The sequence below is a fragment of the Microchirus variegatus genome (genome assembly GCF_963457635.1).
Source record: "Microchirus variegatus genome assembly, chromosome: 5".
NCBI classification, from domain to species: domain Eukaryota; kingdom Metazoa; phylum Chordata; class Actinopteri; order Pleuronectiformes; family Soleidae; genus Microchirus; species Microchirus variegatus.
This window is the reverse complement of record NC_139806.1, coordinates 19,509,288-19,536,389: the sequence shown is the minus strand read 5'-3', so window position 1 is coordinate 19,536,389 and position 27,102 is coordinate 19,509,288. Positions and strand designations below refer to the sequence as shown.

The window sequence follows — 27,102 nt, the reverse complement described above, 5'->3', positions numbered from 1 at the left end:
ATTTAATCAGAAATATGAAAACATCCAAATAGTGTTGAGTTTGACAATTTAAGTTCAAATAATTCACATGTAAAACACTAAAGATGTGAACACAAGGTGCAGTTAAAGCTGGGTTTTCAGTGTTTTTTGTTGTTGTTGATTTTATTATTCTGCCACTGTTTGCTCTTCATAAACGGAAGCGATGTAACATTATCTATATGCTGTGTCTTTCATCTGAAAACTGACTCTGACATGTAAGCCCATCAGACGTGACTGGACTGAGGGAGCGTTTGTGAGTATACAGCAGCAGTGCAGGAGTGGACGGAGACGAGAACGGTTGAACGACCGTTGTTTGTTTTTTTTACCCGTTTGCAGGCTTCTGACTTTATTAGCACAGTGTAACTATTGCCTCTATCTTGACAAAAAACCAACAACAATCACTTTGTATGTGCAGCTCGGGAATGTCGCCAGGCAACACGAGGTAAAAAAAACACCGCTATACTAAGAAACACAGAGGGAGTCATGAGCAGCTAATAGGCTAAATCGGAATCAGTAAACTCATTTGATAATGGTTTGACCATTGGTTGTTATATTTAAAGGTCTCACACTCTGGCTTTAACAATTACCATGAGTAAGTAAGTACAATCATTAAAAGACCAAATCTTATCTTATGGGAGAAGAAAAGGAAACTGATCATCAGTGCCTTTATCTTTGGATACATCTGCCTAATGTGTACTCTAGATTTTAAGGAGAGATATTATAATATAATTTAATCTACTTTAGTATATTGTCAACAAAGCAATGGCACAAATCCCTTAGTGTCCCTGTATTGACAAAAAGGTCAGTGCAGGGACACTACTGTATGTTTGCACTGGTATAAACAGTGTTTAGAGATGCTGGTCATGTCTCGAGTGCTCTACAACACAAACACTGAAAACTACTTTCTGTTTCCCCAAAGTAAGCAAAGCTAATTCCAGTCAGACACAGAGCCACATGAGCACATTACCTGAAGCCCTCGAGTCATTTGTTTTCCAGTCAGGTAGTAAGCAACATAATGCTAAATGGCTCATACGCGTCTCCCGGGGACAAAAAGGTACCTCTATTTCCAAGAGAAGTAATCACACAAAATGGTAGCTGCAATTTTTTCCTGTCTCTCACTGAACTCTACACCGTGATGTTAACCAAATGAGACTATTGTTGCCATCGGAACATCCTGATTTGCCACGCAGTTGGTGCAACTCATTTAATTCACGGCACACTCGAGTGAGGGACTGGGAGGGAGGTGATGTTCGCGGGAGCGTGACGTGAATTAGCAGGAAAAAGAGAGATGATTTGAAGTTGTGCTGACAGCTGGGACCATCGTGCGCTGCCTGCTGTAGCGCGGCAAAAATACGGAGGAGGAAGCGCACGATGCACAGCAACTCCTACCAGTCAGCCAGCACTCCATCTCTTCTAATTATTTCAAATTGGGCTTCAGGAAGCAATTAAGACAGGGCGGGAAGACAACATGCCTGCCTGTGCATCAACAGTCAATGACATGCAAAGCGAACATTGCGTTGCATATTCAGATGTTTTGTGAAAGGTTGACAGGCTTTCAAAGGAGTTGCAGCCTCTGGGATAATGTGCCAAAGTTAAAAGCAGTCAAGTTTTCAAATGAAATTCACATCACTTTGGTTATGGATCCGGGAAAATCTTAATTTTCAGAGACATTAAAAGCATATTTCGCTAATTAAAGGCAACGCTACACAAACTGGTCTCTCGCTTCGAGCGCCACATTTATATGAAATCTTACATCGTGATTTCAGCATCTGTAACTACTTGGGGCCGTTTGCCAATTACATTAAATTGAATTTAAAATATGAGCCCTGTGTCATTAATTGAAGTGAGTGTGTTAATGTCCCACTGCTGTTCACTGACAATCACAACGGCTGAGCCTTGCAGAATAGAGAGAATTACTGCATATGTACACTGCTCAATTTGAGCCAAGCGTTTATGAGCAGATTTCATAAATGGCATGAAGTACTTACTTAGTAATTAGTCTGGCATTAAAAGAAAGATAAATTAATTGCACGAACACAAAAACAATGGTGTTTCAAGGTGGTATTGATCTAATCGTCTAATCCTCAGAGGTCATAGCTGATCAATTATATCACTCTTTAACATGCATTTACAATCACTTTTCTTTAAATGGGAAGACATCCATGTACTAGAAGCTGTGGATTTGGTCGTGAAATCCTGTGGCCTTTCCAAACAATCAGAAATGTGACTGGTTTAGTGGTTGTCCACTGGTCAGCAAGAATCATTTAGATTATAGTCGATAAATGCAGCTATTGGTTTTACAGCGAGTACAGCCTGGCAATAAGGTGATAAGCTGAAATAAACTGGTTTCATTTTGTCTGTAAATGTCACAGAATAATCAAAATCACATATTCAAAGTTTTGTTTTTGGCCAGTTTTTTTTTTAGCAACAAGCTAATGGACTCATGCCAAGGTTTCATGCCTTTTAAGCCTTTTAAGCCTCAAGGCAGGGATTTCAACATTTCTTTGACTTTCATTTCAGCCAACTAACCAATTTCAGGATTTCAGGATTTCAGATACTTTCAAAAGACAATGTAAGCAAGTCATCACAAAAAAAATCAGATATCAGATATAAGCAACATGAGACATGGTCATCAGTGTAAATGCAGCCTAATTGTTTTATCATGGTGCAGGACCGCTAACTCCTGAGGATAAATAAACAAAGTTCACTTTACACTAAACTATACCATCATCGTGTACAAGCCACACTTTTTTGTTTCCCCATCTAATGCCCGTCCACCTCATTAAACATCTGCCTCACCATCCTGGAAGACTCTCTCCACATTCAGGCCGTAGGTGGAGCAGGTCTCGTAGTACGTGCAGCGCTTCAGGTCATTTGACAACTTTCTGGCCCGTGAGTCGTCGATCACTCTGGGGTTGGCAGCACTGATTGCATCTAAGAGAACGGGGTGAGAAATGACCTTTAACTTGGAGGAAATTGTTTTTTGTGTGTGTCAACCAAAAGTCCCACAATGTGTTGTGGCTGCACATTCAATCACAAACCATCATTTTTCAGTCAGGGTTATTCTAAGTTGTAGATTAAGTTGTCAGTCTCCAGGTTGAGTATGTCAATATTCAGTATTCAGAAGGAGTATTTCAAATACTCTAATAGCTCTACGTCACAACGAGGTCATGAATATCAGCCTTTGGTTTCACAGAAGACAGCTTATTATTGGGATCACTTAAATGTCAGATCTTTTTTGCGAGAAAAATAGAGGATTCATCCCAGTCATAGTGTAAAACTGTATAAGAAAACACATCCTGAAAGACAGTATTATTCCATATTTTCATAAAACCTAAATATATCAGATGAAGGGCAAACACCTTGTGTTCCAACGAGGACCATGGGGACCTCAGCTGTGTTCCTGTAGCTGGAGAGGCGCAGAAAGTAATTGTAGACCGTCTGGAAGCTGATCTCATCCTCCAGGCTAAAGACAAAAACCACTGCATCCACCCAGGCAGCAAACTGAAGACAAAGCAGAGGAGGATTGTTGACGCACTGTGAAATAAAACCTGCCTCGTTAGAACGCGGGCGACATTCGCACGCGTTTCTGCCACCGCTCCACACACGAGAATGGGTCGTGTGTCTGTGAAAAGCTTATGAAATGATGTGAAACTTGAAACTTCACAACAATGAAGACACAGGAAAACTGGAACATGTGTGTAACCATACGTGTCAATCATTTTTTTTATGAATAAATTGAAGTGTGAAAGCCTTTGAGCACCACCAGCTTCGTTGTTTTTAGGTCTGTCAGATTCTGAATGTTGGCATTTGGAGTTTAACTCATCATACAACATGTGTGAATAAAGCCCAAGCATGTCTATATATATTGAATAAACTAGTGAATAAACTTTTTTTACAGAAGATATTTGTCAACATGAAATACAGACAAACACAGGTTTTACCAGTTAAATGAATCATGGTTCCAGGTTTACGAAAGCCAAAATTGTGCTATTGTTCAAACATAGGTCAAATAATTGACACTTTATCCTGTAGAAATAGGTTTTTTTTCTGACAAATGTATTATTTTAAAACTGGACGTCTTCCACTAATGCGATTGAGAAATAATGACACTTTATGGCCATGATAGCACTGCTAGAACAACAAATGGCTGTCTAAGACTTTTGAATAAAGCCTACATTTTGTGGTATTTCATGTTTTTGTGCTTCATCCTGCCATTTGAAACACTGTGGGCTGAATGTTTTCACGAGAGGCTGGATATAAATAAAGCTGAGGTGAGATTCATGTTTCCATCTCTTAGGTGAAGCTCACATGTAAGGACAGAAGGGGGCAGTGTAGCAACGCTCATGATGCAGTGTTTTACAGCGGGTGAGGTGACAGTGAATGATCAAACGCTGCTGCATCCTGGTGATTTTTCTGTATTTCCCACTGCTATCATAATGTTAGAATCCTTGTATTTGCTGCGTCATATACATTCATCAACTCTGCGTATACTTTACGATCTAGCGGCGGGGAGACGCTTCCCATGGGCGGAGGAAATCAATCGTAATCACCTACCATTGTAAGGAAGAGACTAAGCAGAACCCAGAGTGGTACCAACGCTGACAATCAAGTGATAACTATTCCCTTGTATTCCCCACTATTTCATTGAGCCTTCACATCTCACCCTCCGATCCCCATAGGGAGTGAATGGGGGGGAATCAGGCTTGCAAGCCACAACTCCGCTCAGCCTCCAGTGAGTGGGAACATAATGGAGGCCTTTAATTATGCCACTAATTATACAGGCAGCTGACAACTAAGCTGAACTCATTTCTATTCCCTGATCTCACTGAGCAAGCGAAGGCGAGCGTAATTCTGACTGTGACCTTTGCCAAGCCAGGTACCTGTGGGTGCTCATTAAAAACACCGAGATCACACGTGACATGAAACACTGGATCTTGTGAATGAAGCCAATAGCAGGTCTAACGTGTCATCACCGAGGAGTGGCTGCTTCATACTTTTACTATTCTTCTTACTGTCTGTTTACTGCAGGTTTAGCACATAAAAGCCACAGTCATTTACTGTATATGTTACATATTTGTAACTCATATGTTGATCATTATTCTTTGCTAATATAAGAGTGTTAAATGATGGAATACTCTCATGAGTGGTGGGAAATAACTCCACAAACTAAAATGGCCTGTGTTTAAACCTGCATTATATTATTTTTTTGGCGACTTAGCAATAAGAGCCAGTTATATACTGTATTTACACACCAGGGATACACAGTTTTATCGCCGCGGTGCTGTATCATTTTAAAATAATTGCTCGTTTCCACACGGCACAGCAGATAAAGGACTGTATTAATTTAGGATCCTGTTTCTGAACATGACACAAAAGTTAAAAATTCACCCTCCATTTTGCTTACTTATTTTGCTAGATGGGGTCTGGCTTTTTCTTCCTCCTACATCTGTACACAACACTGTGTTCATGTTAAAAGACACTGAATCAAAAGCAGCCAATTCATAAAATAAAAACATTTTTAAAAAACTAAGATAAAATAATCCTGACGCGCTGAGTGGAACAGTGAAGTTCAGTGGCACTTCTGCGTGGGAGTTCAAACGTTCACACTGCCCACTACTAAGTGTTTTTTATATAAAAAAAAACTAAATTTAGCAGCTTTAATTGCAATACTGAGACACTTCTAATGTATTACAGTATTTCCATTTCATGCTCATTTCTGCCTCCACTCCACATGTCACATAATATTGCATTATTATACTCTTAATTTACATCGCTATATTTTTACATCCACTTAAAAATAATCAAAACACTGTGTCTATTCTCGTTTCAAAAAATAAATACATTTAGGAAACATAATTAAGCCCTGGAAGTGTTGAAAGTAGGTGAGAAAACACAACTAACCCTGTAAAATCATGATTAAAGAATAACTGAAATAATCTGATTCTATCTTTAAACAAGGCAGGAATCTCTTCCTTCATTTATCCCCTTTGAAAAAAAACAAACCATGAAGCAGTGTCTTATCACATTATCAATAGTGGCCCACTCTGGATGAAACACTGGCTCGGTGACTCTCCGTTTTTCACATACTAATAGGACAATTATGTGCCGCATTGTCCCTTTGACCACAGAAAATGATTTTTGGCTCGGCACGCTCATTGATCTGTTGCTGCCCTTTTAAGTGCTTTTGGTGGAACAGCCACAGAGTGTGGTCACGCGGCCTCAGACGGCGCTGCAGTGAAATGACGGCGTGTCTCTTAACAAGTCCCCGTCTGCATGGGAGTTTGCACCAACGGCCTCTGGGTGACTCATCTTGCAACAATAGAGAGACAGTTTAAAGGAATTAACAGTGTTACCTGTAATTCTGGTGGCCCGCCTTCATCTCGGATCAGGAGAAGGTAGCTCTGTCCGTCCACGACTATTTCTTTCTTGAACCGTCCCCCTGAAAACAGAGCGTATATGTTGAGTCAGACAGAGAACAAACACAGAGTCTTTCTTGATACAACTCAGTTCCAGGGGGTTTTCTCAAGTCAACCACAACTGGAGACACATTTTTCCATTCATTAATCATAAAAAATAATGACGACGAATCAAATGCAACTAAATTCAATATCAAAACACAGCTTGGCGTGACTAAGTTTGGTGTTGTGCGTGTGAGCTTTAATGCAGCTTCTTGATTTAGACCTGAATGTGTAGCTGTTGTGATCATATGCCGAAAGGAAAACAGGTCTCTGTGGAGCCAATTATGTGGGCGAGAAATTGCCTTTTAGCATGTCTAATGCACAGCTGCTCAGGGAGTCAGTTCAGTGGCCCTGTCACAGCACTGACACAAGTCCTGGAGAAACCCAACTTTCACTTGATAAACAAAGTATGGGGACATTCTTCAGACCAAACTAATGAGTCACATTTCTAAAAAGAAATCAAAGCAGAGCCCATGTCAGTCAGACATTTATCTCTTCTTTTAAGTTAATTACTACATTTGTCTGCCCCTGCCTATGATAAAATAAATACAATGGGTGTTTTTTTTTTACTTTGTCTACACAGTGTTCTCTGATCTAGTGCTGTAAAAAAAAAGAAAAAAAAAAGAAGCTGGGCCAAAACGAAGAGAGACGTTCAAAACAGGACACAGCAAACATGTGTGAGCATACAAAATGAAACACAACATCCACTACTTTGAGGTAAATTGGCAGCTGTACAAATCTTTTTAAAATCATGAATTAAAACATGAAAATCCAAATATATTTTATTTCATTTTATCATCAGGCTTCGTCTGCTTATGTCTCTTATGTGTTTGAACATCTTCGCAGTTAAACTCGGAGATTAAACGGGAGGGAAAGGAAACGATGGGAGATGGAAATCAGAGGCAGAGAAACTCTTCTGAACTGATGTGTCTTGGGTCACACATGCCCCCAGGACAGGACTAAAGGAGCTGACACTTGGCACTGGATAAGTGTAATGCAACCTTGGCTTTCTCTTTCCCATTCTTCATTTCTATTCTAATACATATTTTAGCTAACGCTGGCTGTGGATAAACAAGAGACCACAGTGAGAATTATACAGTAAATTACATTTTAACATATAAAGCGAATAGTTTTTCGATTCTCTGGAGATTAAAAAGGTTGGAAATTAGAACGCCGGCGAGCTAGAGAATAGAGCTCAGAATGAAAAAAACAATAATATGAATTAGAAAAATATGCTGAAAGCAAATAATGCATAATGTACAAATTCTGATCGTGGACAAAAACTGTTGACAGCAGGTGTGAAGGCAAGAAAAATAAGTGTACACCTGTTACTCTTTCCCAGGAATTACATAAGCATGCAGGCTAGCTAGAACCTTCATGAGATTAGATAATGAGGACTTGTACATGGTGCTGTTCAAGCACAGATCTCACATCAAAGAGGAGCTGTGGGGACAATACAGTCGGCCATCACTGTAATTTTGAAAAGGCAGGAAGATTTCCTGTCTGTGCAAGCAAAGCACATCTCCACATGAGCTACACTTCCACCCTGTTAAGTCCACTTTAGCCTGCTTGGCAAATGTGGGACTCCCCCAGCCTTTAGCACAGGCTCTTGAGTTGAGGTGGATGGTGGTTGTATAACAGAGAGAGAGAAAGAGAAAGCGAGAAAGAAAGACTCACAGATCTTTGGAACGGATCATGTCTTAAAAAAAAGGGGGGATGGGGTGGGGTTTGGGGGGATCTCATTACACCGAGAATGACACAGAAAACAGATTCATCAGAATGCAGATTTTGTATAGAAGCTGGCAGCACACACATATATATATATATATACATTATACTGGCTTCACATGTATATGTGAAGCCAGTATGTGTACGACCATGGAATTTGGAATCACCATTTCAGTTACATAATCATACAGGATACGGTTGTCCTTATTTAGAGACAAATTAAAAGCATGTCAAAAAAGAAAGAAAGAAAACCAGTGCTGAGAATAAACGAAGCATACTAACATGCTCTCCTCTTTCTTTAATAAAAAAAATGAAAGATGAATATCTTGCATGTTTTGTTAAACCACACATGAAAAGAGCTCGACTAATCGCCCCGAAGCCTACAGAGAGACAGAGAGTTGGTAGGCACAGTTAACACGCAGTAGGCACACACACTGCTTACGAAGAGGCTTAGACCTTGACACAGAGCCACAAGCCGACAGAGCTCCATCCGGTGTTGCCATGGCAACACACCCCGGTACCTTTTTTCTTTTTTTTTTTCTTTTTCAGATATCATAGCAAAAGCCCAGGAACAAAACACTGAGAAACCAGTCATGGCTGAATCGTTCTCCGCTGGGCAAACATTCTACAGCTACAATGTAAATGACCTGACTGAACGTGAAGCCAGTGTTTAAGCAGCTGCTAATCATGAGACAGGTATGTTGTATCACAGCAACACACGGTGATGTGTCGGGGTCCCCCCCCCCCCCCACCCCACCCAACACCACACTTGATTACAGCAACAACCCATGTTTCATTTTTCCAGCATTTCCAGCATTGATTTCTCAAGGACTAATTTAGCGATGATGATTTTCCTTCTTTGGTGCAGCAAAATGCCAGAAACTAATTATGCACTTCATGTCTCATCCTCACTATAATTACACAGAAATGAAACACTGCAAACCCTCTCAAAGATCATCAGCCATCTCTGGGTTTGCCAACATCTTTGCGGAATTCTATACAGAGGGCTTACATTTCAGGCCAGAAGGGGGCGTTCTACTATATATATCACATTGTAACCAATGAATTCAACTGAAAAGTGGTGTTTTTCTAGAGATGGGACCTCATATTGAGGGTAAACTCTGGCTCTTTCTTCATCAAGACATCAAGGCAGTGAAAGGTTTGTGACAGAGATAACATTTTTCATTTACAGTCCCTGAGAAATCATGACGTTTAGTTCAAGCTTATTGATTTAACAGTGACCTTCACAGCCCTAATTTACTGAGAGTATTTAAGTTTTGTCATTATCTCTGCAGTGTTTGTGGAGAAGTGATAAGAAAATCTATTCATTGAGCCACACACCAATTCTAAAGCTTGGCTCCAGAGGCTTGTTATTATATATATATAATTTGTATAATTTTAGTAATACTCTCACGGGGCAGAATGCAGAACAGTGGCTTCATGTAATATCCCAATATACCCATTCAGTGCAGCAATCAGTGCCAACATGCTTGATTTTCTAATTATGGTCTTGAAAAGCATCCTCATTTTTAAATCCCAAGTTTACCAGGTAATTTCAGTGTGAAAGAGGCTTATGTCTTCATTTTTCAGTGTACGACATGTTCACAATAATCACTTCCTGACCCACACCTCCCTCCAGCAGACTCTTACCTTCAGGAGACTCCTCCTGCACATATGTGCCTGTCAAGTACCGGTGCACCAAGGCCGACTTCCCACTGGACAGATTTCCCACAATGCCCTGCAAGGCCAAGAGCAAAATAATGTGATTATGATGTAAATGTTTAAACCCGCAAGCTTATACAGACATAAAGGACCACAATGGTGAATCTGTAGAAAGAAAACAGAGTACAAGGTGTCCTGGGCGTTCATCTGACAACAGCCTTGAAATGTGTCCTAAATCCCTCAACCTGCCCATTTTTTGTCGTAATGGAGGGTTCCACAGGAACAAAAATTGAATCACAGCGTTATTGAAAATTGAACCATTGTCCAAAGAACAGGGTAATAAAATTGTCAGACAAATATCAAATCTTTGTGAAAGTCGCCTCAAACGCATCACAAAGGAAGGTCAGTACGAGGACAAAATAAATGAAACACTGACATACAGTTTGACTTGTTCATATTGTATGCAGGAATGTAATCAAATTAACAAAAGAAGAAATGTTTGAGGAATATATCATTATTGTATTGATGAGTTATATCATCAAACATCCAGGTCAAAACTCCAAGTAACCAAATCAAGGGATACCATGTTTGTTATATTATTATTATTATCTTATTATCTTATTATTGTGTTGTTTTCTTCTTTTAAATATCTATGTAAGAATTTGTTCAGGCTGTAATTACCATGCAGAGATAAGCTTTTACTAGAATAATAATAATAAAAAAGGAACTCTGTGCTTCTCACGTAGATTCGTACTCCACACATGGAAATGATAATGAAAACAAATGTTGTCCGGAAGGTGGCAAAACAAACTCCAGAAAGAATAAGGAGGGCAGGAATAGATTTTATTTGTAGTTAAGGAACAAAACAATAAAGGCGATGGCTTGGTTCTATATGCAGGCAGTGTGAGGTTGAAACATAATGAGGAAAGTCCTCAGCAAACATCGATGTGGCTGCAACCAGTCCCTGCTTCCTGTCCCTGGAGTCAAGACCAGACCTAACTACAGTGGTGCCTTCAGGGTGATGCATGGTGGAGGGTGGGCTGATGATGCCAGCATGTCTGGGGAAGAACAAAGGCTACAACATCCCTCTCCTCCTCCTCCTCCTTCTCCTCCTCCACCCACCATGGCCCTCTTTTTCAGATCATTAGTGGGTGTTAAAGTCAGGTCTGGTTCTAATTATAGGGACATTTGTGTCTTTCTAACCCTACCTACTACAGGAGTATGTACGTTTATCATAAGGTTATCAGCCTGGCAGAATAAACTATGAATAAGCAGAGAGTTAGCAAAAGTTGTAGGCTGTGTGCTGTGAAAGCTATGAGTCAACAAAAATCGACTTTAAACCTACAGCAGACCGAGTGTTCCTGCTGCTTTTAACTGCCCGGCTTTGTAAACCTGCTGGTATAAAGTCGTGAAATCAAATTGCCCTATCAGCACTATACAAGTCGAAAACTTCTACTCTTCTTTGTAGCTGCTTAACTCTGACCTAGGAATACTGCAAAGTGTAGATAAAAATAAAGGTAAGGTTGGACCACAACCAAGCTTCCTTCGCTCTTTTACCACAGCAGGGTGCAGCTCACAGTCATGTCGCACAGATACTTTGGTGTTTTTTTTCCCCCATATTTTGTCCAGACTTCTGATAACCGTCATTGAAAAAAAAAAAATCAAAAGACTAACTCTTGTTCTGTGTGACCTTGTTGCTGAAGAGCAATTCTGAGAAACTTGTGAGAAGAATGATTGCTTTTTGGAAACACTTAATCAGTCTCACCAGGTCCACTTACCAAAACCCCAATGTGGAGGCTTCCAATTAACACCTTAGAAATATAAAAGGAAATGCATTTCAAGTACTTGAAAAAAAAGAAGCACGTTAGTCTTTGAACTTGCTGTGACGTCTCTCTTTTTCCTTCCATTGAAGTTTTTCTCTGTTCCAACAATGAAAGCAGATTTAAAATATCGACTGGCAGAGTGGAGGTGTTGATATTTTTAAGGCTGCTTGTCTTTTTGGGTGTAAGACATCAAATCATGTGTGGATGTAAGCTGTGCATTTGGCAGGGGCTGTGTGTGTGCTTCACTAGCAGGTGGGCTCCGACCCAGAATGTGTCACTAGTCAAGCCCAAAACTGTCACTCAGCTCGTGTTCTGCTGCAAGCCACCCTTCGTCTCCATGCCAACACATTTCATTAAAAATCACCCACTATGAGCCAGGGGGAAAAAGTCCAGCCGTAAAATGTAAAACCAGTATTACATGGACAGAACGTGCTTTCCCGCTGACAATGATGCTATCAAACACGTGAGGGCGACTCAGCAGAGGAATATCAAACGCTACTCACCACTTTCAGCTCTGGCACTGACCGACTCAATGTCCATTCCTGACTGTTGACGAAAGAGTCTAAAAAGAGAAGGACAGAAAAGACGTTAAGTCAAGACGCACTGAAAAGTAATCCATTCATCCGTGTCTCACTTGACCTGAGCTACAGGCAATACATTATCAACAGTATTTCCCACTGGACGATGGGTAAACGTCTTTGCAGCTGCAGTTTATAGGCTATCTGTCGCTGTGTGCAACAGGTTTTCATGATGGATTGTTCATCTGTTAAACAGATATGACAAAATCCATCTACAGTCTTGTCAAGTGTAAGTGCACGTTAACCTACAGGAGGATTGATTTTTTTAATACACAATGTTTAGCATCCTTTCACTGTGTCCTTTTACCATCATCTTTAATTTCCCCGCACACAAGGTTATCCACAGAGATTGCAAAGGGGATTAGAAGATTGGGGGTTTGCAGGGGTTTGCAGGGGCTTGCTTTCCCAGGCCGACTGAAGTCGAGAAGTCACATGGTTAAGAAGCTATAGCTTTTTAATTGTGCTGTCATAACATACTGAACTCACCATCAACAGTACAGCCAAAATATTCACATTAAAAAAATCTTTCGCGGACTGCAAATCAAATGTTTTGAAATCATGTTTTAGCAATCATTGCAGTCAGTAGGGTCTCAGCTGCAGAGTAACCACGGGTTGCCAGTTATGTCTGAGCTACAATGGCAGAGAAAATTAAACCTAAAAGACCTCTGTATTTTGAATTTGAGTGTAGTAACCGTTTTGGCCACATTCTTACATATGGCGTCTTTAAGCATAAGCAAGCCCAAACAAGTGTGCAGCGTGCCTGTTGTTTTGTTTCCGGTCTAGCTAGATCCAGTGTGGTGTTGGTGGAGTTTTTCTAATGTTACTAGTTGGTGCAACGGCATGTGGAAAACAAGTTTGGTAGGCGATATATCTTGCGATACAAAAAAATGTGATGCCGTTAAACGCTGTTAATAATGCGTGTAACTGACAGCACAACTTTTTAACAAGCTAAACTTTAACCTATTTTTGCCATATCTTTAGGGTGAGTATAATCAAAATCATTAATTTTCATATATTGATTTTTATTGATTGATCATTTGAGTCATATTTGGAGTATTGGATGTTCTTTGTAAGTCAGTCGTCATTGAATTCAGACATCAAGGAAACAAAGCACCGACTAGTGCACAAAGAGTTTTCCATCTCCCTCACCAGTTTGCTCAGTTCTTATTTTCTCAGTTTTATTTATGTATTTACGACTTATAAAAGTTCCCGACTGCCAAGAAGGAATTGTGAAACGCCCGTGTAAGTGCAATCTACGCAGGCCGCCTCAATATAAGGTTTCAACACAGTGCAATTTCTGAGGAGGATTTTAGTTAATCCACTTAAGAAAGGACAGCTATTAACAGGCTTGATTCAGCATGTTGACATTTGGAGAAAATGGGCATTGGGTAAGAGCACTAGCTTCAGAATGCAACGCAAACCCCTTAGAAGTAAAAACACAAATGACAACTCAGCAAGCTGTGCCAGTTTCCCACAGAGATGGAGTACATGGTTCTGTGTCATAACAGCTATTAGAACTAAGGTCACCTTCCTGTTTTGGGTTTAAACCCTCCACCAAGAAGATTCTATCTCTAATACACAAGTGTAGACTCCCTGTCTCCAGGTAACAAGGTGTGCAATGATCCACCAAACCCCCCCCCCCCCCACCACCCAGATGTCCAAACCATAACAATTAAAGTGTTCATCCTCGAACAGCGACCCATCATTACAGTAAGCCTCTTTGTTGCAGCAATAGTGGTTTTCTTTTTGTGCCGCAGGCAATGTGACTATGGAAGAATGACACACCGGCGTAACCACTGTCACTATAAATAACATTTAATATTTATCTCAAAAAATAATATGCGTTAAAAGTAGACGTGATTCACAGATAAGCAAATCTGAGCCAAAAACTCCTTTACTTAGTACAAGTGGAGCCAAAATGTTGTCTGTTTTTTGACCTCTACATCCACAGAGAGCTTTGTGTTGCTCTGGATATCTCAATTGTTAAGGGAGAGGAGGAGGAAGGAGAGGAGGAGAGTGATTCCCAAACAGAGGGGCCTTTCACCAAGCTTTGTGCAGAGTAGTGTTTAAACAACACGTGCCTCATCTGGAGCCCTCTCAGCGCAGGTGTGACATGTCAAGACATGAACGAAGACACACAATATGATCTGGTTCTTAAGTGCAGGAAACCGACTACAGGTCAAAGCTCTTGGAGATGATATCTCCAAGAGCTTTATCTGTTGCCTCATTTCCTTGGATTTCCTGTTTTTGTCTGCACCCCCATTATTCCCACGTGTTCTCTGTACTTAACGTGACATTCATATTCATATCTACATAATTGGAGGGTTGTTTAAAAAAAAAAAAAGAAGAAAAAAAGAGTTCAACTAACAATTAGAAAAACACATCGAAAGGATCCAGTCTTTAGCTTTAGTTGCTGTGGTAACCCGACATGAACACAAATGAGCCGAAAAACAAGATTAAAATAATCAAATCAAATCAAAAACAAAAACAGCCACATGTTTCATATTCCTCAGTATCAGAATTTCACAGATGGACTCATTCAAACAAAAGCTGATCACCAGATAACACAACTTTCCTCTAATTACTGAAAAAGCACCACATTTCAAAGACATTAAAACTCACAAATACCCTACACAGATTATCTAGGACCCAACACAGACATTGTTGAATATGTTCTAGAACGCCTGTGTTTCATTTCACAAATAATGCCTTAACTAGTAATAGTAATATAGGACCTATGCATGACTTGTGCCATCACTGGAGCCGTTGCAGTGCAACCATTATTGGTCGCCTGTAAATGTAAGCCCAAATTGAATCCATGTGCGCCGCGTTACGTCACTCTTTGAATATGAGCATCGCCACATCACTGTGTCCCAGAATGCCGACAGACACTGAATGCCCCAGCATGTGTGATGCTTACAGAGGACACCAGTGTCTTTGTTTCTGTGAGGGGAAAACTGTGCTGCCAGCTTGTTTGTCAGGTTTTTCACTTCACTGCTCATGTCTACTCGAATAAATATGACCGCTCAGACTGAAGGTAGCGAAGCACAACCCTCCCCATCCACCCACTTATTCCGTTTCATGAGGAAAAGAAAATGCAATGTGAGCAAAAACCTAGCGCATATGGTTATTTAAGTGTGGGCACATTCACACACATGCATGCATTTGTATGTGCAGTGAATTTAAAGTGGTTTTTGAGATGAGAGAGGACAACCTTGAGGTCGAAACTTCCACTCCAACTTTGACTGACTTTCCAGCCATGCTTTCCCACCGTCATAAATTACAGAGTGTTATTTTAGCTGGCAATTAGTAATTCTACTTCCCCAACCTCACGACCAAGCAACATTCCATGTCTGAATACATTTTTCACGCACATGTTAACAAAAACGGTCCCCTAGTTTCTTCTTATTGTTTACTGGTCTCTAATTTACGCAGCAAAGAATCTAGTATGAGCTTGTATTGTATTTATTCCACTGGGTGCCAAATCATCACTATATTGTACCTATCAAAGAAGGCAAGTGAGAGAAACAATAAGCACAAAACAAGGTAAAAATAGTTGTGCATTGCCAGTCTAATGCAGCCTGGATAGCCTGGCCTACTTTAGGCTCTTAAAGCCTCGTGTTGTCTGCTGACAAGCATTGATTACTTCCCCTGAAAATAAATTGGACGTTGTGGTTCAAACAGCATCCTCATTTAACCTGAGCTGTGCAAATTGGGTTTTCACGAAAAGCTTGCAGGACAATGCTCAGGTTGATTGACTCAATTTGTGGAGCTTAGAGAGGAATGTGTCAGGTTTAGCTTATCTGTCCCGCGACACAAAACAGAGCAGGAGAGCATGTTGATGGAAACAATCCACCAGGAATTAAAGACAGCGTTGCAGACACCAACAAATGTTAGAGCGCTACCGAAACTCCCAACTAATTTAAGAGTGGTTTCTTTGTGGGAGAAGAGCAGGAATTTATTCACCTGCCAAAACAAAACACATACCCAAGAGGAGACTTTACAGCAGCAGGTGCTTAAAAACAAATTCTATTAGGGTAGTAAAGGTATGGTGTGTAAGAATTAGTGATGGTGAGACAAACACACAACTCCTCCACTAACCATGCGAGTCACGGAAGTATGATAGCATGACATAACAGAGAGAAGGATGTTTGTTTTTTTGGGCAGATTTGTCATTTTGTGTTGCTGTACAAACACAGAAGCCCCATATAAGAAAGCTTAATCTTAGGCCATGACATTTTTTATTTTATTTTAAAGCAATTAGTATATTCGAAAGTATAAACAAGTTTTTTGTACATATGGAATTGTTTCAAGCGATGTCGCACACACTCAAATATGTAGTACATATGCCAAGCCTGTATATGGCGCTGTAACGCCAGCCAGGGGAACGAAAAACGAACACAAAACACAAGTTATCATTAAGCAAACAAACACAAGCGGAGGACAACGACGATGAAGCAAGCGACACCGAATGCAAGAGCAAGATCGATGTGGGGCTATGACCTCATTGTTTCCCCAAACCATAGTATAAACGATGTTTTGAGATCTGTTTCACTCTGGGACCAATTTTCAAAACATGGCATTTGAGAGCTCCCAAAATTTTGGTTCCTGTGGATTAAAAACCTGAAACCATACAAAACTTCTCCTTGTTCTTGTGTGTACAGCCCCTCAGCACATCAATCCTCACTAGGTAACTGCACTCCTGACCATTCTCCAAGTCAGATAAACAGAGAGCCCCCCCCCCCCCATCCCTCCACTCAGTTCACTGATCACTCATGCTTCCACAAGTACAACAGAGTGGCTTTGTTCATCCACAGGTGGGGGTGGGGACACAGTCTGTACACCTCAAACCCCCTCACCCTGTTACTGCCCTTCCCCCAATGTTATCATGAGGAGTCAGGACACATTTAAACTGAGTGCATGCACATGTGTGTGTGAGTGCATGTGTTAAGTTGTGGGAGGGCTGAGCTTCAGCTTTCTGGATTTAATTTAGGAGCAAACACTTAAGCAGGTAGCAACAGGCACCAAGTCCCACCCAGGGCATTGAACACCTTACTTTGCTCAGGCTGATCGGCACACCTACATTCCTAGTGCCTGACTGACTGACTGACTGCAGTGGAATAAATGGAGAAATGTGACGAAACTCCCCCACAAAGGAAAAGGTATCCTTGGAAACATGTCATGCACAAATACAAATAGACACCAACGGGTTTGACCTCAGAACCTATAACAAGCTTTACGTGAGTGAGATGATTACATATCTGAAATGGTAGTTCAAAGGTTGGCTTAATGAGAGTGAATGTACCGTGTACGTAACATGACACTAAAGGAAGTCATTAAGTTGTCACAGTCGACTAATTAGGCCATCACATGAAGATGTAAAATTGGGGCTTAACGTAGAAAATGTAGCAAGTCACGGCTATTAATTCAGAGTTACAAATATTTGCAGTTCACTGCTCTTGCAGGCAACTGGACAAACACAACCCAGTGTCAGAGTTAACCTTTAAACACAGCGCTTAAGTCGTCTTCCCTTCGCCCCATCATTATAACATGTAAGCCCTCTTAATTTAGCCCTGCTAGGGAGCCAAATGCATCCCCATTAGAGCCACTAACTGCTTTAATGCTATTGCTTTCAGCTGCATCACTGTGAAGTCAACAGACAGCACTATAGAGACTATCACGTCCTGTGTCTGGGTGACACAGAGACAGCGCTGGGGTTGTGTTGTACCACAGCCGAACCACTGTAAAACAAACCCATTATAACAAATTCTTATCAGTCACTGGTTTACTTTATTGACCTACTCATTTACTAAACTTCAAAAATCTTGTGTAAAACCAAGTAATTGCTGTGTAAGTGCATACAAACAGGCGGTTCACACACAAAGAGCACTGAGAAATAAAGCACCCGAAATAGAAATTCCAGAAGGACTCTGGAACCAGACGTTTTTGAACTCAATCCAAACTCACAATTCCCCATGTGTTTTTCATTTGCCTGTCGCTCTTTTAAAAAAAAAGAAAAAGCACATTTCCTCATTTCTCTGTGCAGTGAATGAGGGGTTGAAATGTAGAACTGAGCAGAGAAATAAATGAAGAAATCTTGTGGGTCTTACCTTGACCTTTGTGGGAGTCGGTGCCTACCAGAGTCTCTATGGTGATGAGCTGTGACTTGTTATTACCAGCCAAGGGATACTGGCTAGTGTTTTTGCTCTGTGACTGCTGGGGCTCACATTTGCCAGTGTGTTGCTGTTCCTTCCTCCGAAAACGATTTGCTATGAGCTGCCATATGCTTGGTTCTTCCAGAACTGGTTTGGAGGACAGTTTTGATGGACAGAGAGGTACTTCCATTACCTTGACCTTCCCCCTACTGTGGTAATGAATGTATTGCATGCCCCCATCCTCTATTTGCTCATGAGAATTTGGAAGCATTCTCCCTGTGAGGTACGAGAAAGGCCGTGGAGGCATTGTTGTCTCCTCGACAGTATTTTTAGTCTGAGAGCCCTCCTTTTTTTCCCCCTCAGACCCTAAAGTAACCTTGTCCCGAGGCCGATTCCTCCTGATGCGCAGACTGAGGCTCCTTCGCAAAGTGCTAAGTGTACTCTTTGAAGAATCAGTTCTGCTGAATTTGGAAGAAGATTTATTATCTTTGTCACTGTCCTTCTCTTTGCTCTTATCTTGAGGTGATTTGCCAAATAGCCTCCAACGGAAGCCCCCTTTGAGAAAACTTCCATCACTGCCTGTGTGACTGCTGCTCCTCTGGCTGTCAATCTCATCATCAGATCCCCTCTTTCTTAGCTCCAGCACTGTCATGCTGACAGGCCGGGGCTTCCAGCTCTTCTGACGACCCCTGGGGGTCACCTCAGCGGAGACCATTGGATTGAGCCCATCCACTGCCCTCAGCTCAGCCTTCCTGCTCCTGTACAGGTTGCTTTCTAAAACCCCTGCCTTCTTGAGGGGTTTTAGGGTCTGGGGTGCCGTCAGGACTGGGCCTGCCAGGATGCAAACACTTCTAGGCCTCCGTAGCACTCTCTCTTGTTCAGGCTGAGAAACGTTTTGCTGCTCAACTGGGTCGCCATACATGCTCACCGTTCTCCTCCTGAGTGAGGCTTCATCCTGATGCGGTCTTCGCAACACAGCCCGCGGTAGAGTGCTGTGTCCTGAGATGGTGCCATTTTCTCCAAACACAAGCCCTCTGGCATGAACAGTGACAGAGTGTGACGCTGAGCTCTGATTGCGTTGCTCATGGGTGCCTATTGGAGCAGTTATCGCTACCACATCTCTTCCTTGATGTGAGGAGTTCCCCAGGTTATTGGAGAGTTGTTTTGAAAACCTGTCTGTTCTCATTTTTCCCTCCACCTCCTCCAACTCCTCCTCATTCTCCTCCACAACAACCTCTTCTCTAGGCCTCCCAGGTCTACCTGTACGGCTCAGGGATGGCCACTTGTTGAGCTCCTGTTGTGCCCTGCCCAACCTGGGGCTGCTCTCCATTGGCATTAAACTCATTACCTCTGCTCCTGACTGGCAAATATCCACCAGGGTGCGGGTGATCTGGCCCATTCCCAGCATGGACACCGGTGCATCTCCCTGTGTTTCCTTCAGGATTACAGAGCTGTGATACGCTGCTTTCCCCTGCTGCTGCAGCTGGTCAATGGCTATACTCCTTGGGGTAGCATCCACTGGCCCACTACTGAAGAATAGCATGGCACTTCACTCAAACAAATTCACACATGCATCACTTATTCACACACTAATACAAGCGCATAGCATGGGCAAATGTTCACATTCTGCCAGTAAGTTGTTGAGATTCAGCTCATGAAGCCGTTCATTGGAGAACTAACTTCCTATGCCAGGCATAATCCGTCACCTTTGACATGGGAAAAAACTTCAAAGAAGTTAAAGCAAAGCCTCGCTGGCACCTGCATCCTCTGGCTCCTTTACTCAGCAGACTCACACAGCTGTAATTCCCCCACACTTTGTTCTACCTGTCCTGTACAAGCAGATGGAAAAAAGCAGGTTATCCACAGAATGTTTTGCAACAGAGTCCAATCTGTGATGTCTTCAAAAGTTGCAACTTTTAAAAAAAAAGAAGAAGAAGGAATAACCCTTCCTTTTTGGCAAGTTACGAACGAACAGTGAGCGATCCCTGTTGTTGGCAGTGCAGACAAACCTCTTAATCTCAGAGCTCTTTCCATGCAGAGCATGAGGGAGTGTGTCTCTGTTTGAACTTTCAGCTGCTTTCCAACCCCCTGGAAACATGGAAAACAAGGAGTGGATCCCACAGGCATTAAACACACCGTCCCGAGCTGCTAGAAAGCCCCCAGAGAAATGAGCAGACTACAGTGAACATGAGGTCATGAGAAAACACAGCCGATAACACATTGCTGTAGTTAACAAAGAAGACTACAAATCCACAGCAACCATTAATAGACTCTTTGTCACACTTTAAGGGGACACCTTTCCACATTTAATGGAACAAGAAGACAGAGCAATTGCCAAGTATTTTATTCATTTATTATCACAAAATTTAAAGAACACTGTTTAGGTGGCACACACTCCATGGTCAGCTATTGTGTAAGGGGAAAACAGGAATACCAAAAAAGTCTGCCTCTCACCACAGGACCAAAGAGAGCACGACTACAAACGGAACCTGCATTGGTAATATGAGAGTCTCCACACAACTACTACATACCACGCTTCCTGTGGCTCCCACTCCACAGCCTACACAATGTGGGAGAGCTTCAACTTCATTCCAAGATTGGCCGACAGCTATTCATTTTGAGGAAACTGTCATTTCTGTTTTTAAGCATTGGTAGTTAAATGTTAAAGAAAATGGTACACTGCATTGGACATTAACTTCCATGCAATCTCAGCTTCTCAGTGTGTGTCCACGATAGACTGTGGAGCATCTAATGGTGATGGGAGATGCTTTAAGTCTTTGTTGGATGCTTTATGATGCATTCATGAACTGAAAAAGAGCCATGGACCATAAAGAGTGCCATGTGACTGAAGCCAGATTTTACTTTTACTTCACCCAGCACTGCAGCTTTCATTAACGTGCTGTTAGAATTAAAACACTGCCCCCTTGTGGTCAACAAGATAAAGAAATGCTGATAGAACCCAGATGGGTAATTTTCCATCAGGGCAGCTTAATACCAATTGAGATTCAAACACACTGCTATAAGTAGCCAAACACATTGATTTTGACACTATCCCTAATCAGAAAACACTCTATGTGGCTATTATATAGGACATTCTGTTGATATTATGAATGTATTTTCATTATATGTATGTATTATATACAACATTGGATACGTGCATTACTACATTCTATTTTTAAAGCTCATAAGGGCTTTTGGTGAAGAAAACATTAAGAACAAAATGGAAACACTGGCTGTCCATTCTGAGGTCGTCATTGTGAGAAATCCAGTAGAACTATGAAGCTTCAAGCATCTCAGCAGCTTTGTGCCAAAATGGGAATTTTACAGCAATTGATTGAAAAAGAAAAACTTTTTTCATGAAGAAAAATAAACACCATAAAGCCCTCTGAAGAAAACACACTCACTCAAAAATGATATTACTTTTAACTGGCAGAATCCAGTTAGCCATTTCATACCTCCTGCTGCTCTTGTGTTATATATACGAAAACAACACAAAACATGTACGAGCAGACAACGTTGATGATTCTCATCAGTGAGCGAGTATGAAATATTACCAGAAGAACATGTCACGATGGCTCGAAAGTGATTTTAGGTTTAGGTTTAGGTGTAAGTATTACATCTTCTAAGCCAACTTTGCTGGGGTACTTTTTTTTTACCTTCATCCAGGTAGCAGGGGTTTGAAATGATACGGGGCTCATCATCAAGCAAACGGTCCTTTTCGCTCCACTGGATACGGTGGTGTCGATTTCGTCTACGACTCCCGAAGCACAGCAACATAGTCTATCTACAACCTCAGGGCCTTCTCCATGACTCACAAAACAATTCAAAAGGAAAACATCAGGGTGCCTGAAACATCATATCACTCCAGATTATTGTCATTTTTCCTTGTCCTCTTCTTTCTTAAGGGCACTTGTGTGAAAATCGCATCCAGAATATGTAAATCCTCTTTTGGCCAACATGACTCCAACACTGTTTTGGCAGTTGTATCATGCTGTGGCCATGATGCGTCTTCCATGCACACCTGATAATGTCGTTACCAGCAGAATTCTCTCCAGTTGCTGGACAGACAGCAGAAATGGCCCAGAGAAACCATGTGTCACAGTTCACTTGGAGTCGCTTCCTCTGTGGTAATGTGTAACGCAGGTGTCGTTTCAGCAATGTCCTGCATCAGAAACACTGATAGGATTAACGTTAAACCCCTATCCTGTTTGTTTTCCTTTGTTGTGGTTCGATCCAGAGGAAACCTGGGCTGTGGTAAATCCTGGGGTTTTCAAAGTGCTGACCAGGTTAACAGAGCTCCTCTTGTGTGTGCTCCTCTCTCCTCCTCTGTCCCACAGCTCAATGCTTCTCCCTCTTGTAACCGTATCTTGATGGCAGCTGGGAGGGTTTTTCAGAAAAACTGGATGAGCATGTTTTGTGGTTCCTGAATTACCAGCCGCCTTCTCTGCATGTGTTTCCACATCTGCCTGATTGTTTGTGAATGACGTACTCATTTATCTCCTGTATGCATCGCTGTGACAAACACGAGTGTTATGTCCTTGTTTTGCCAACAAGGCTCTGACATGAGCTTTACTTCACTTAGGACTACACTCACCTCAGACCTAACCTGGTACATTTAAACTGACGCCATTATATTTTATTATTGGCAACTCTAATAGCAATCTAAACATGTCAGTAAATATAAATGATAAAAAAATGACATTATTTTCACTGAGAATCCTAAAAGCACGTATTACAGAGCTTATCTAAACTAAATCAGAAAAGAGTAGAAACTTTTAGCTTGTTTTATTTTATGTGAAATAACACACAAATCAAATTCACAGCAGGCACTACTGTATAGCTTTATTGGAAAAAACCCAATTACATTTTCTGTATTTTCTGTATCTAATTCTGTGAGGGCACTGGTTATTCAACAGTATTTGCAATTTCACTTGAGATGATTTGATGTAATAAACCCAACAGATAGGAGCTTCACATTGATTTGAAGATTGCATTTTAAAGTATTGTCAAAAGCAAAGCGCTCAAGTCAGAGTTTGAGCTAACTTTTGAAACTAAATCAGCACACTGAGACGCCGTCACACTGCAGCCACAGACTGTAGTAAGAGACAATTACGTTCGGGGCTTAGGCAATTTCCAGGGGTTGTGATCATCTTTGAAAACCTATTAGCAAAGATCAATAAGTCTCAACAGCAGACGTGTCAAACTGGCAACACTGGTGTGTTTATATAAGGCCAGAGACACTCTGCGGGACGAACTCTGGTGTTAGTCTAACAGATCTCATGATGCAATGTGAGTAAAACGCCCAAACCCTTAGTCAGTACTCGGAAATGAGTCAGCCATGCACATATGCACACGCTTTCATGACAGCCAGATTACTTCCTCTGGTGACAGGAACATTAGATGCCCTAAAATAATCAGCATTGGACGGGCACAAGGCTGTTGTCGAACAGGTGTGGCCAACCACATTCTCACAGCATCACAACTCACGCTTGATTAGCATTCATCATCCCCCTCCAGTACCACGTAGAAAGACACAACCTCGCACAAACAAAAGCTCCACACACACACACACACAAACACGTCAAGCTCATTATTCGGCGTTCCACGAGAGCCTTGCATGACAAATCTTTTTTTATGAGAACAGAATGATTTTCACAGGTATTGATGTCATGCTTTTTAAATATAGCCCCACGTGAGCAACATGTCCGTGCACAGGAAGCCCAACATGGTGAAGACGGTGAAGAAAATTATTCACAGCTCTCAGAAAAAGAGTCCTCGCTTGAGGAGATTGTCTAATCTCATTGGAGTCAGAAACTGTGATTAGCGTCATCACGGACCAGCTCTGAACTGCTAATAGACCCATGTACCAGATTCTGCCCGAGGCTGCAGTCGTATTAGCAAAATTACTCCTGATGCCATCGTCTGGTTTTCTGATAATAGCCGGTTGCAATCAAAAAATGCTTCTCGGTAGAAAGCTGAAGGAAACACTATATGATGATACTCGGTTCATTTAAAAAAGGAGATTTGGACATTCGTAGGAAGTGAAAAAAATCAGTTATTACTGATAGTTATGCATGTTATCTACTGAACGGTTGCTTTTAACTTTTTTTAATTAATTGATTAGCAGTTTGGCTGCAGTTTGCTTTATTTGAAGGAGGATGAACGAGTCGAGAAGGGGAGCTGAAGTTTCCCACATGCTCATTAAAGCAATGGAGAGGGCTCCATCAAGCCACAGTGAGATCATCATCATTAGATTGGTACATGACTCCACGAATGTCTGCACTGTTTCATTTATTCCCTGCTCCAATTGTGTTAGAATTATTATAACGTAATTTAAAGGTCCAAACGTCCCTCAATAATCCAACTTCTTCCAGATATCGAGTCTAGTGATTTGTTAATGTTGAGCTACATGGGTTGTTATATTGACTGCGAGCTGGTAATGCATTATTATCTATGAACAATATTGCGATTTGCAACTAACACTCTCGATGGAGGTTTGTGGAGCACTATTCTAGTCGTTACTTCTCAGGTGCATGTTAGTCATTCAATATATCAAAGATCTTACATAACCTACTAGGTATTCCCTGCCAGATCATGAAACTTTGGCAACACGACGAGGAAGAAAATAAAGAAAATCTGTCGCTACATCTTTAAGAAAACGGGGGGAATAAATTATCACCGTTAATTGTAAGTTCCTGTGGAACATGGATGTTTTTTTCCGGGGCGTGACTATTCGGCTCTCGGAGGCATAATTAACACTCACTGTTGCTCCCCGCAAACAATACAAACAGGTCTGAAAAACAGTGAACTCCCCCAGAAGCTTCTGAATGTTGCGATAAGGGAACACACACAGGACCTATTGCTCCCGGGAAAAGTGAAATGAAAATGCACGACACAACGTTTCTACCCAAATTCCACGACATGAAACGCTCACAGACGATACGTGTAAACAGTTAGGGTGCAGTTTGGGTGTGATCCGAGACAATCTGTGCATCTGTGCATGCAATGAACACATGCATTACTGCACTCAAAAAACACACACGGTCAAAAGATGAAAACATGTTCTTTGATTCTCCCCCCCCCCACACACACACACACACATACCCAGATGATTACACAGCAACAGTGATTACACAATGACCTGCCAATTTAGAAAAAGACACACATTTACCAAAAGCCCCTTTCACACCCTTGTTTCTGCTTCGACACTGAATTAATGTTGGCAAATGAGTAAGACAGGAGAATCGTACACAGAGGCAGAAGGGCTACAGACAGCAAGGAAAGTTTATGATAATTAGGCTTGCAGTAGTGGTACTGAGCGTGGGTGTCGAGCTTTTTAAAATTCAGCTGCACTAGCGACAAGCATACGTCACTATTGCTCCACTGCAGAGAAAATGATAGGTTCGAGGACGTCTGTGGGAGGCTGTGAAAAATTCCAGACGCTTCTGTCTGTAAAATTCAGGTTTTGAGAGAGCGCTTCGGCATTTGTATAGCATGTGTGTGTGAGACAAGAGAAGCAAAGCATCGGTGAATGGGAGAGAGACAGTGAAAGCAAGTGCATCTCGAGCCATATATTCAACATTAAGTCCTCTTATTAGAATCTTTGACATTCAAAATGCTCGCTGCTTATCTTCCCATTCTGTTCAGACACAAAACAACACTGAACATAAAATGCCACAGATCAGTGTCAGCGTTGTTTGTGTTTTGATGCCTGAAGCTGAACGTGTACTCGTTATTAAACAGGTGTCAATCTTGACTTCCTGATGCGTTTTTCTTTTCTTTTTTTTTTATCTATCACAACCACCACAACAAACTTTACGGAATGTTACTGTGTCTTTGATGTCTTTGATTCAGCTGAAGAAATACAAGGTGCAGAGGGTGAGTACGGAAAATAGAAACACGTGTGCATTTCAGTGATTTGGGAATGGACTGGGGAACACAAAGGCAACATAATGGTTTGATGATGATGACAAAATGACCAGTGAGAGGAGGTAGGAGGAAGCTGCGCACATAGATGCACTGTTTTCACAGGCGGGCTTGTGTGGGCTGGTAGCTCCCAGTCCTCCTCCTCCTCTACACATTAGTTTTGCAAACCCCCGCTCACTTCTGGTGTCATCTTTTAAAACCTGCTTTTGACTCACTTTTATGCAATAGCTTTGATGTGGTATTGCTCTCTGTCATCTTTATTTTAATGTAGGAGTGGCAGCAGTATCAGTATTATTTTTGGTATTATTACAGAGTAGCACAGAAAGGCCTCTTTTAAGGTCATCCTCAGGGAGCTGGGATAAAATATGCTTGAATTTGGTGAATCACTTCAGTGAAAATAATTGCCAGTGATTGCTATAATACGATGTAATTGGTCTTCTCCTATAAAGCACCAGCCTCTTGTTATCTATGAGAGGTTGGAAGTGATGTGAAGTTTGAAACCCACAATTTGAATGCAACTCCTTTACATCACAGAACAGCTCCGAGTTGGAAGTGTTGTACATTGAACTACCACCAATATCCCATGTGATCGTGTATCATTTCCTATCTCCAATTTCGTTCCTCGGATGATAACATATGTAATATGTCCTGCACCATCTGGGTTTCAGCTGCCTTCCTGCACCTCGTGTATTTCTTGCATCTATTCTTGCACTTGCTAAAATAAATGGAACCGTCAGTCACGGCATCAGTC

The 27,102-nt window shown here is 41.5% G+C and overlaps 1 protein-coding gene across 2 annotated transcripts in view; it reads right to left on the bottom strand.

Annotated features, from left to right (window-relative positions):
• Positions 1–27,102, bottom strand: part of agap3 (ArfGAP with GTPase domain, ankyrin repeat and PH domain 3) — a 118,593-nt gene that overhangs the window by 49,070 nt on the left and 42,421 nt on the right. The window contains exons 2-6 of one of the 2 annotated variants that reach the window (XM_083890089.1): positions 12,196–12,254; positions 9,858–9,945; positions 6,375–6,460; positions 3,381–3,522; positions 2,818–2,952 (exon numbers count right to left, since the gene is read on the bottom strand). In XM_083890089.1, the coding sequence (XP_083746215.1) occupies positions 2,818–2,952; positions 3,381–3,522; positions 6,375–6,460; positions 9,858–9,945; positions 12,196–12,254 (510 nt within the window). Of the gene's footprint in view, positions 1–2,817; positions 2,953–3,380; positions 3,523–6,374; positions 6,461–9,857; positions 9,946–12,195; positions 12,255–27,102 lie in introns of those variants that run through there. The other variant, XM_083890090.1, reaches the window with a different exon arrangement.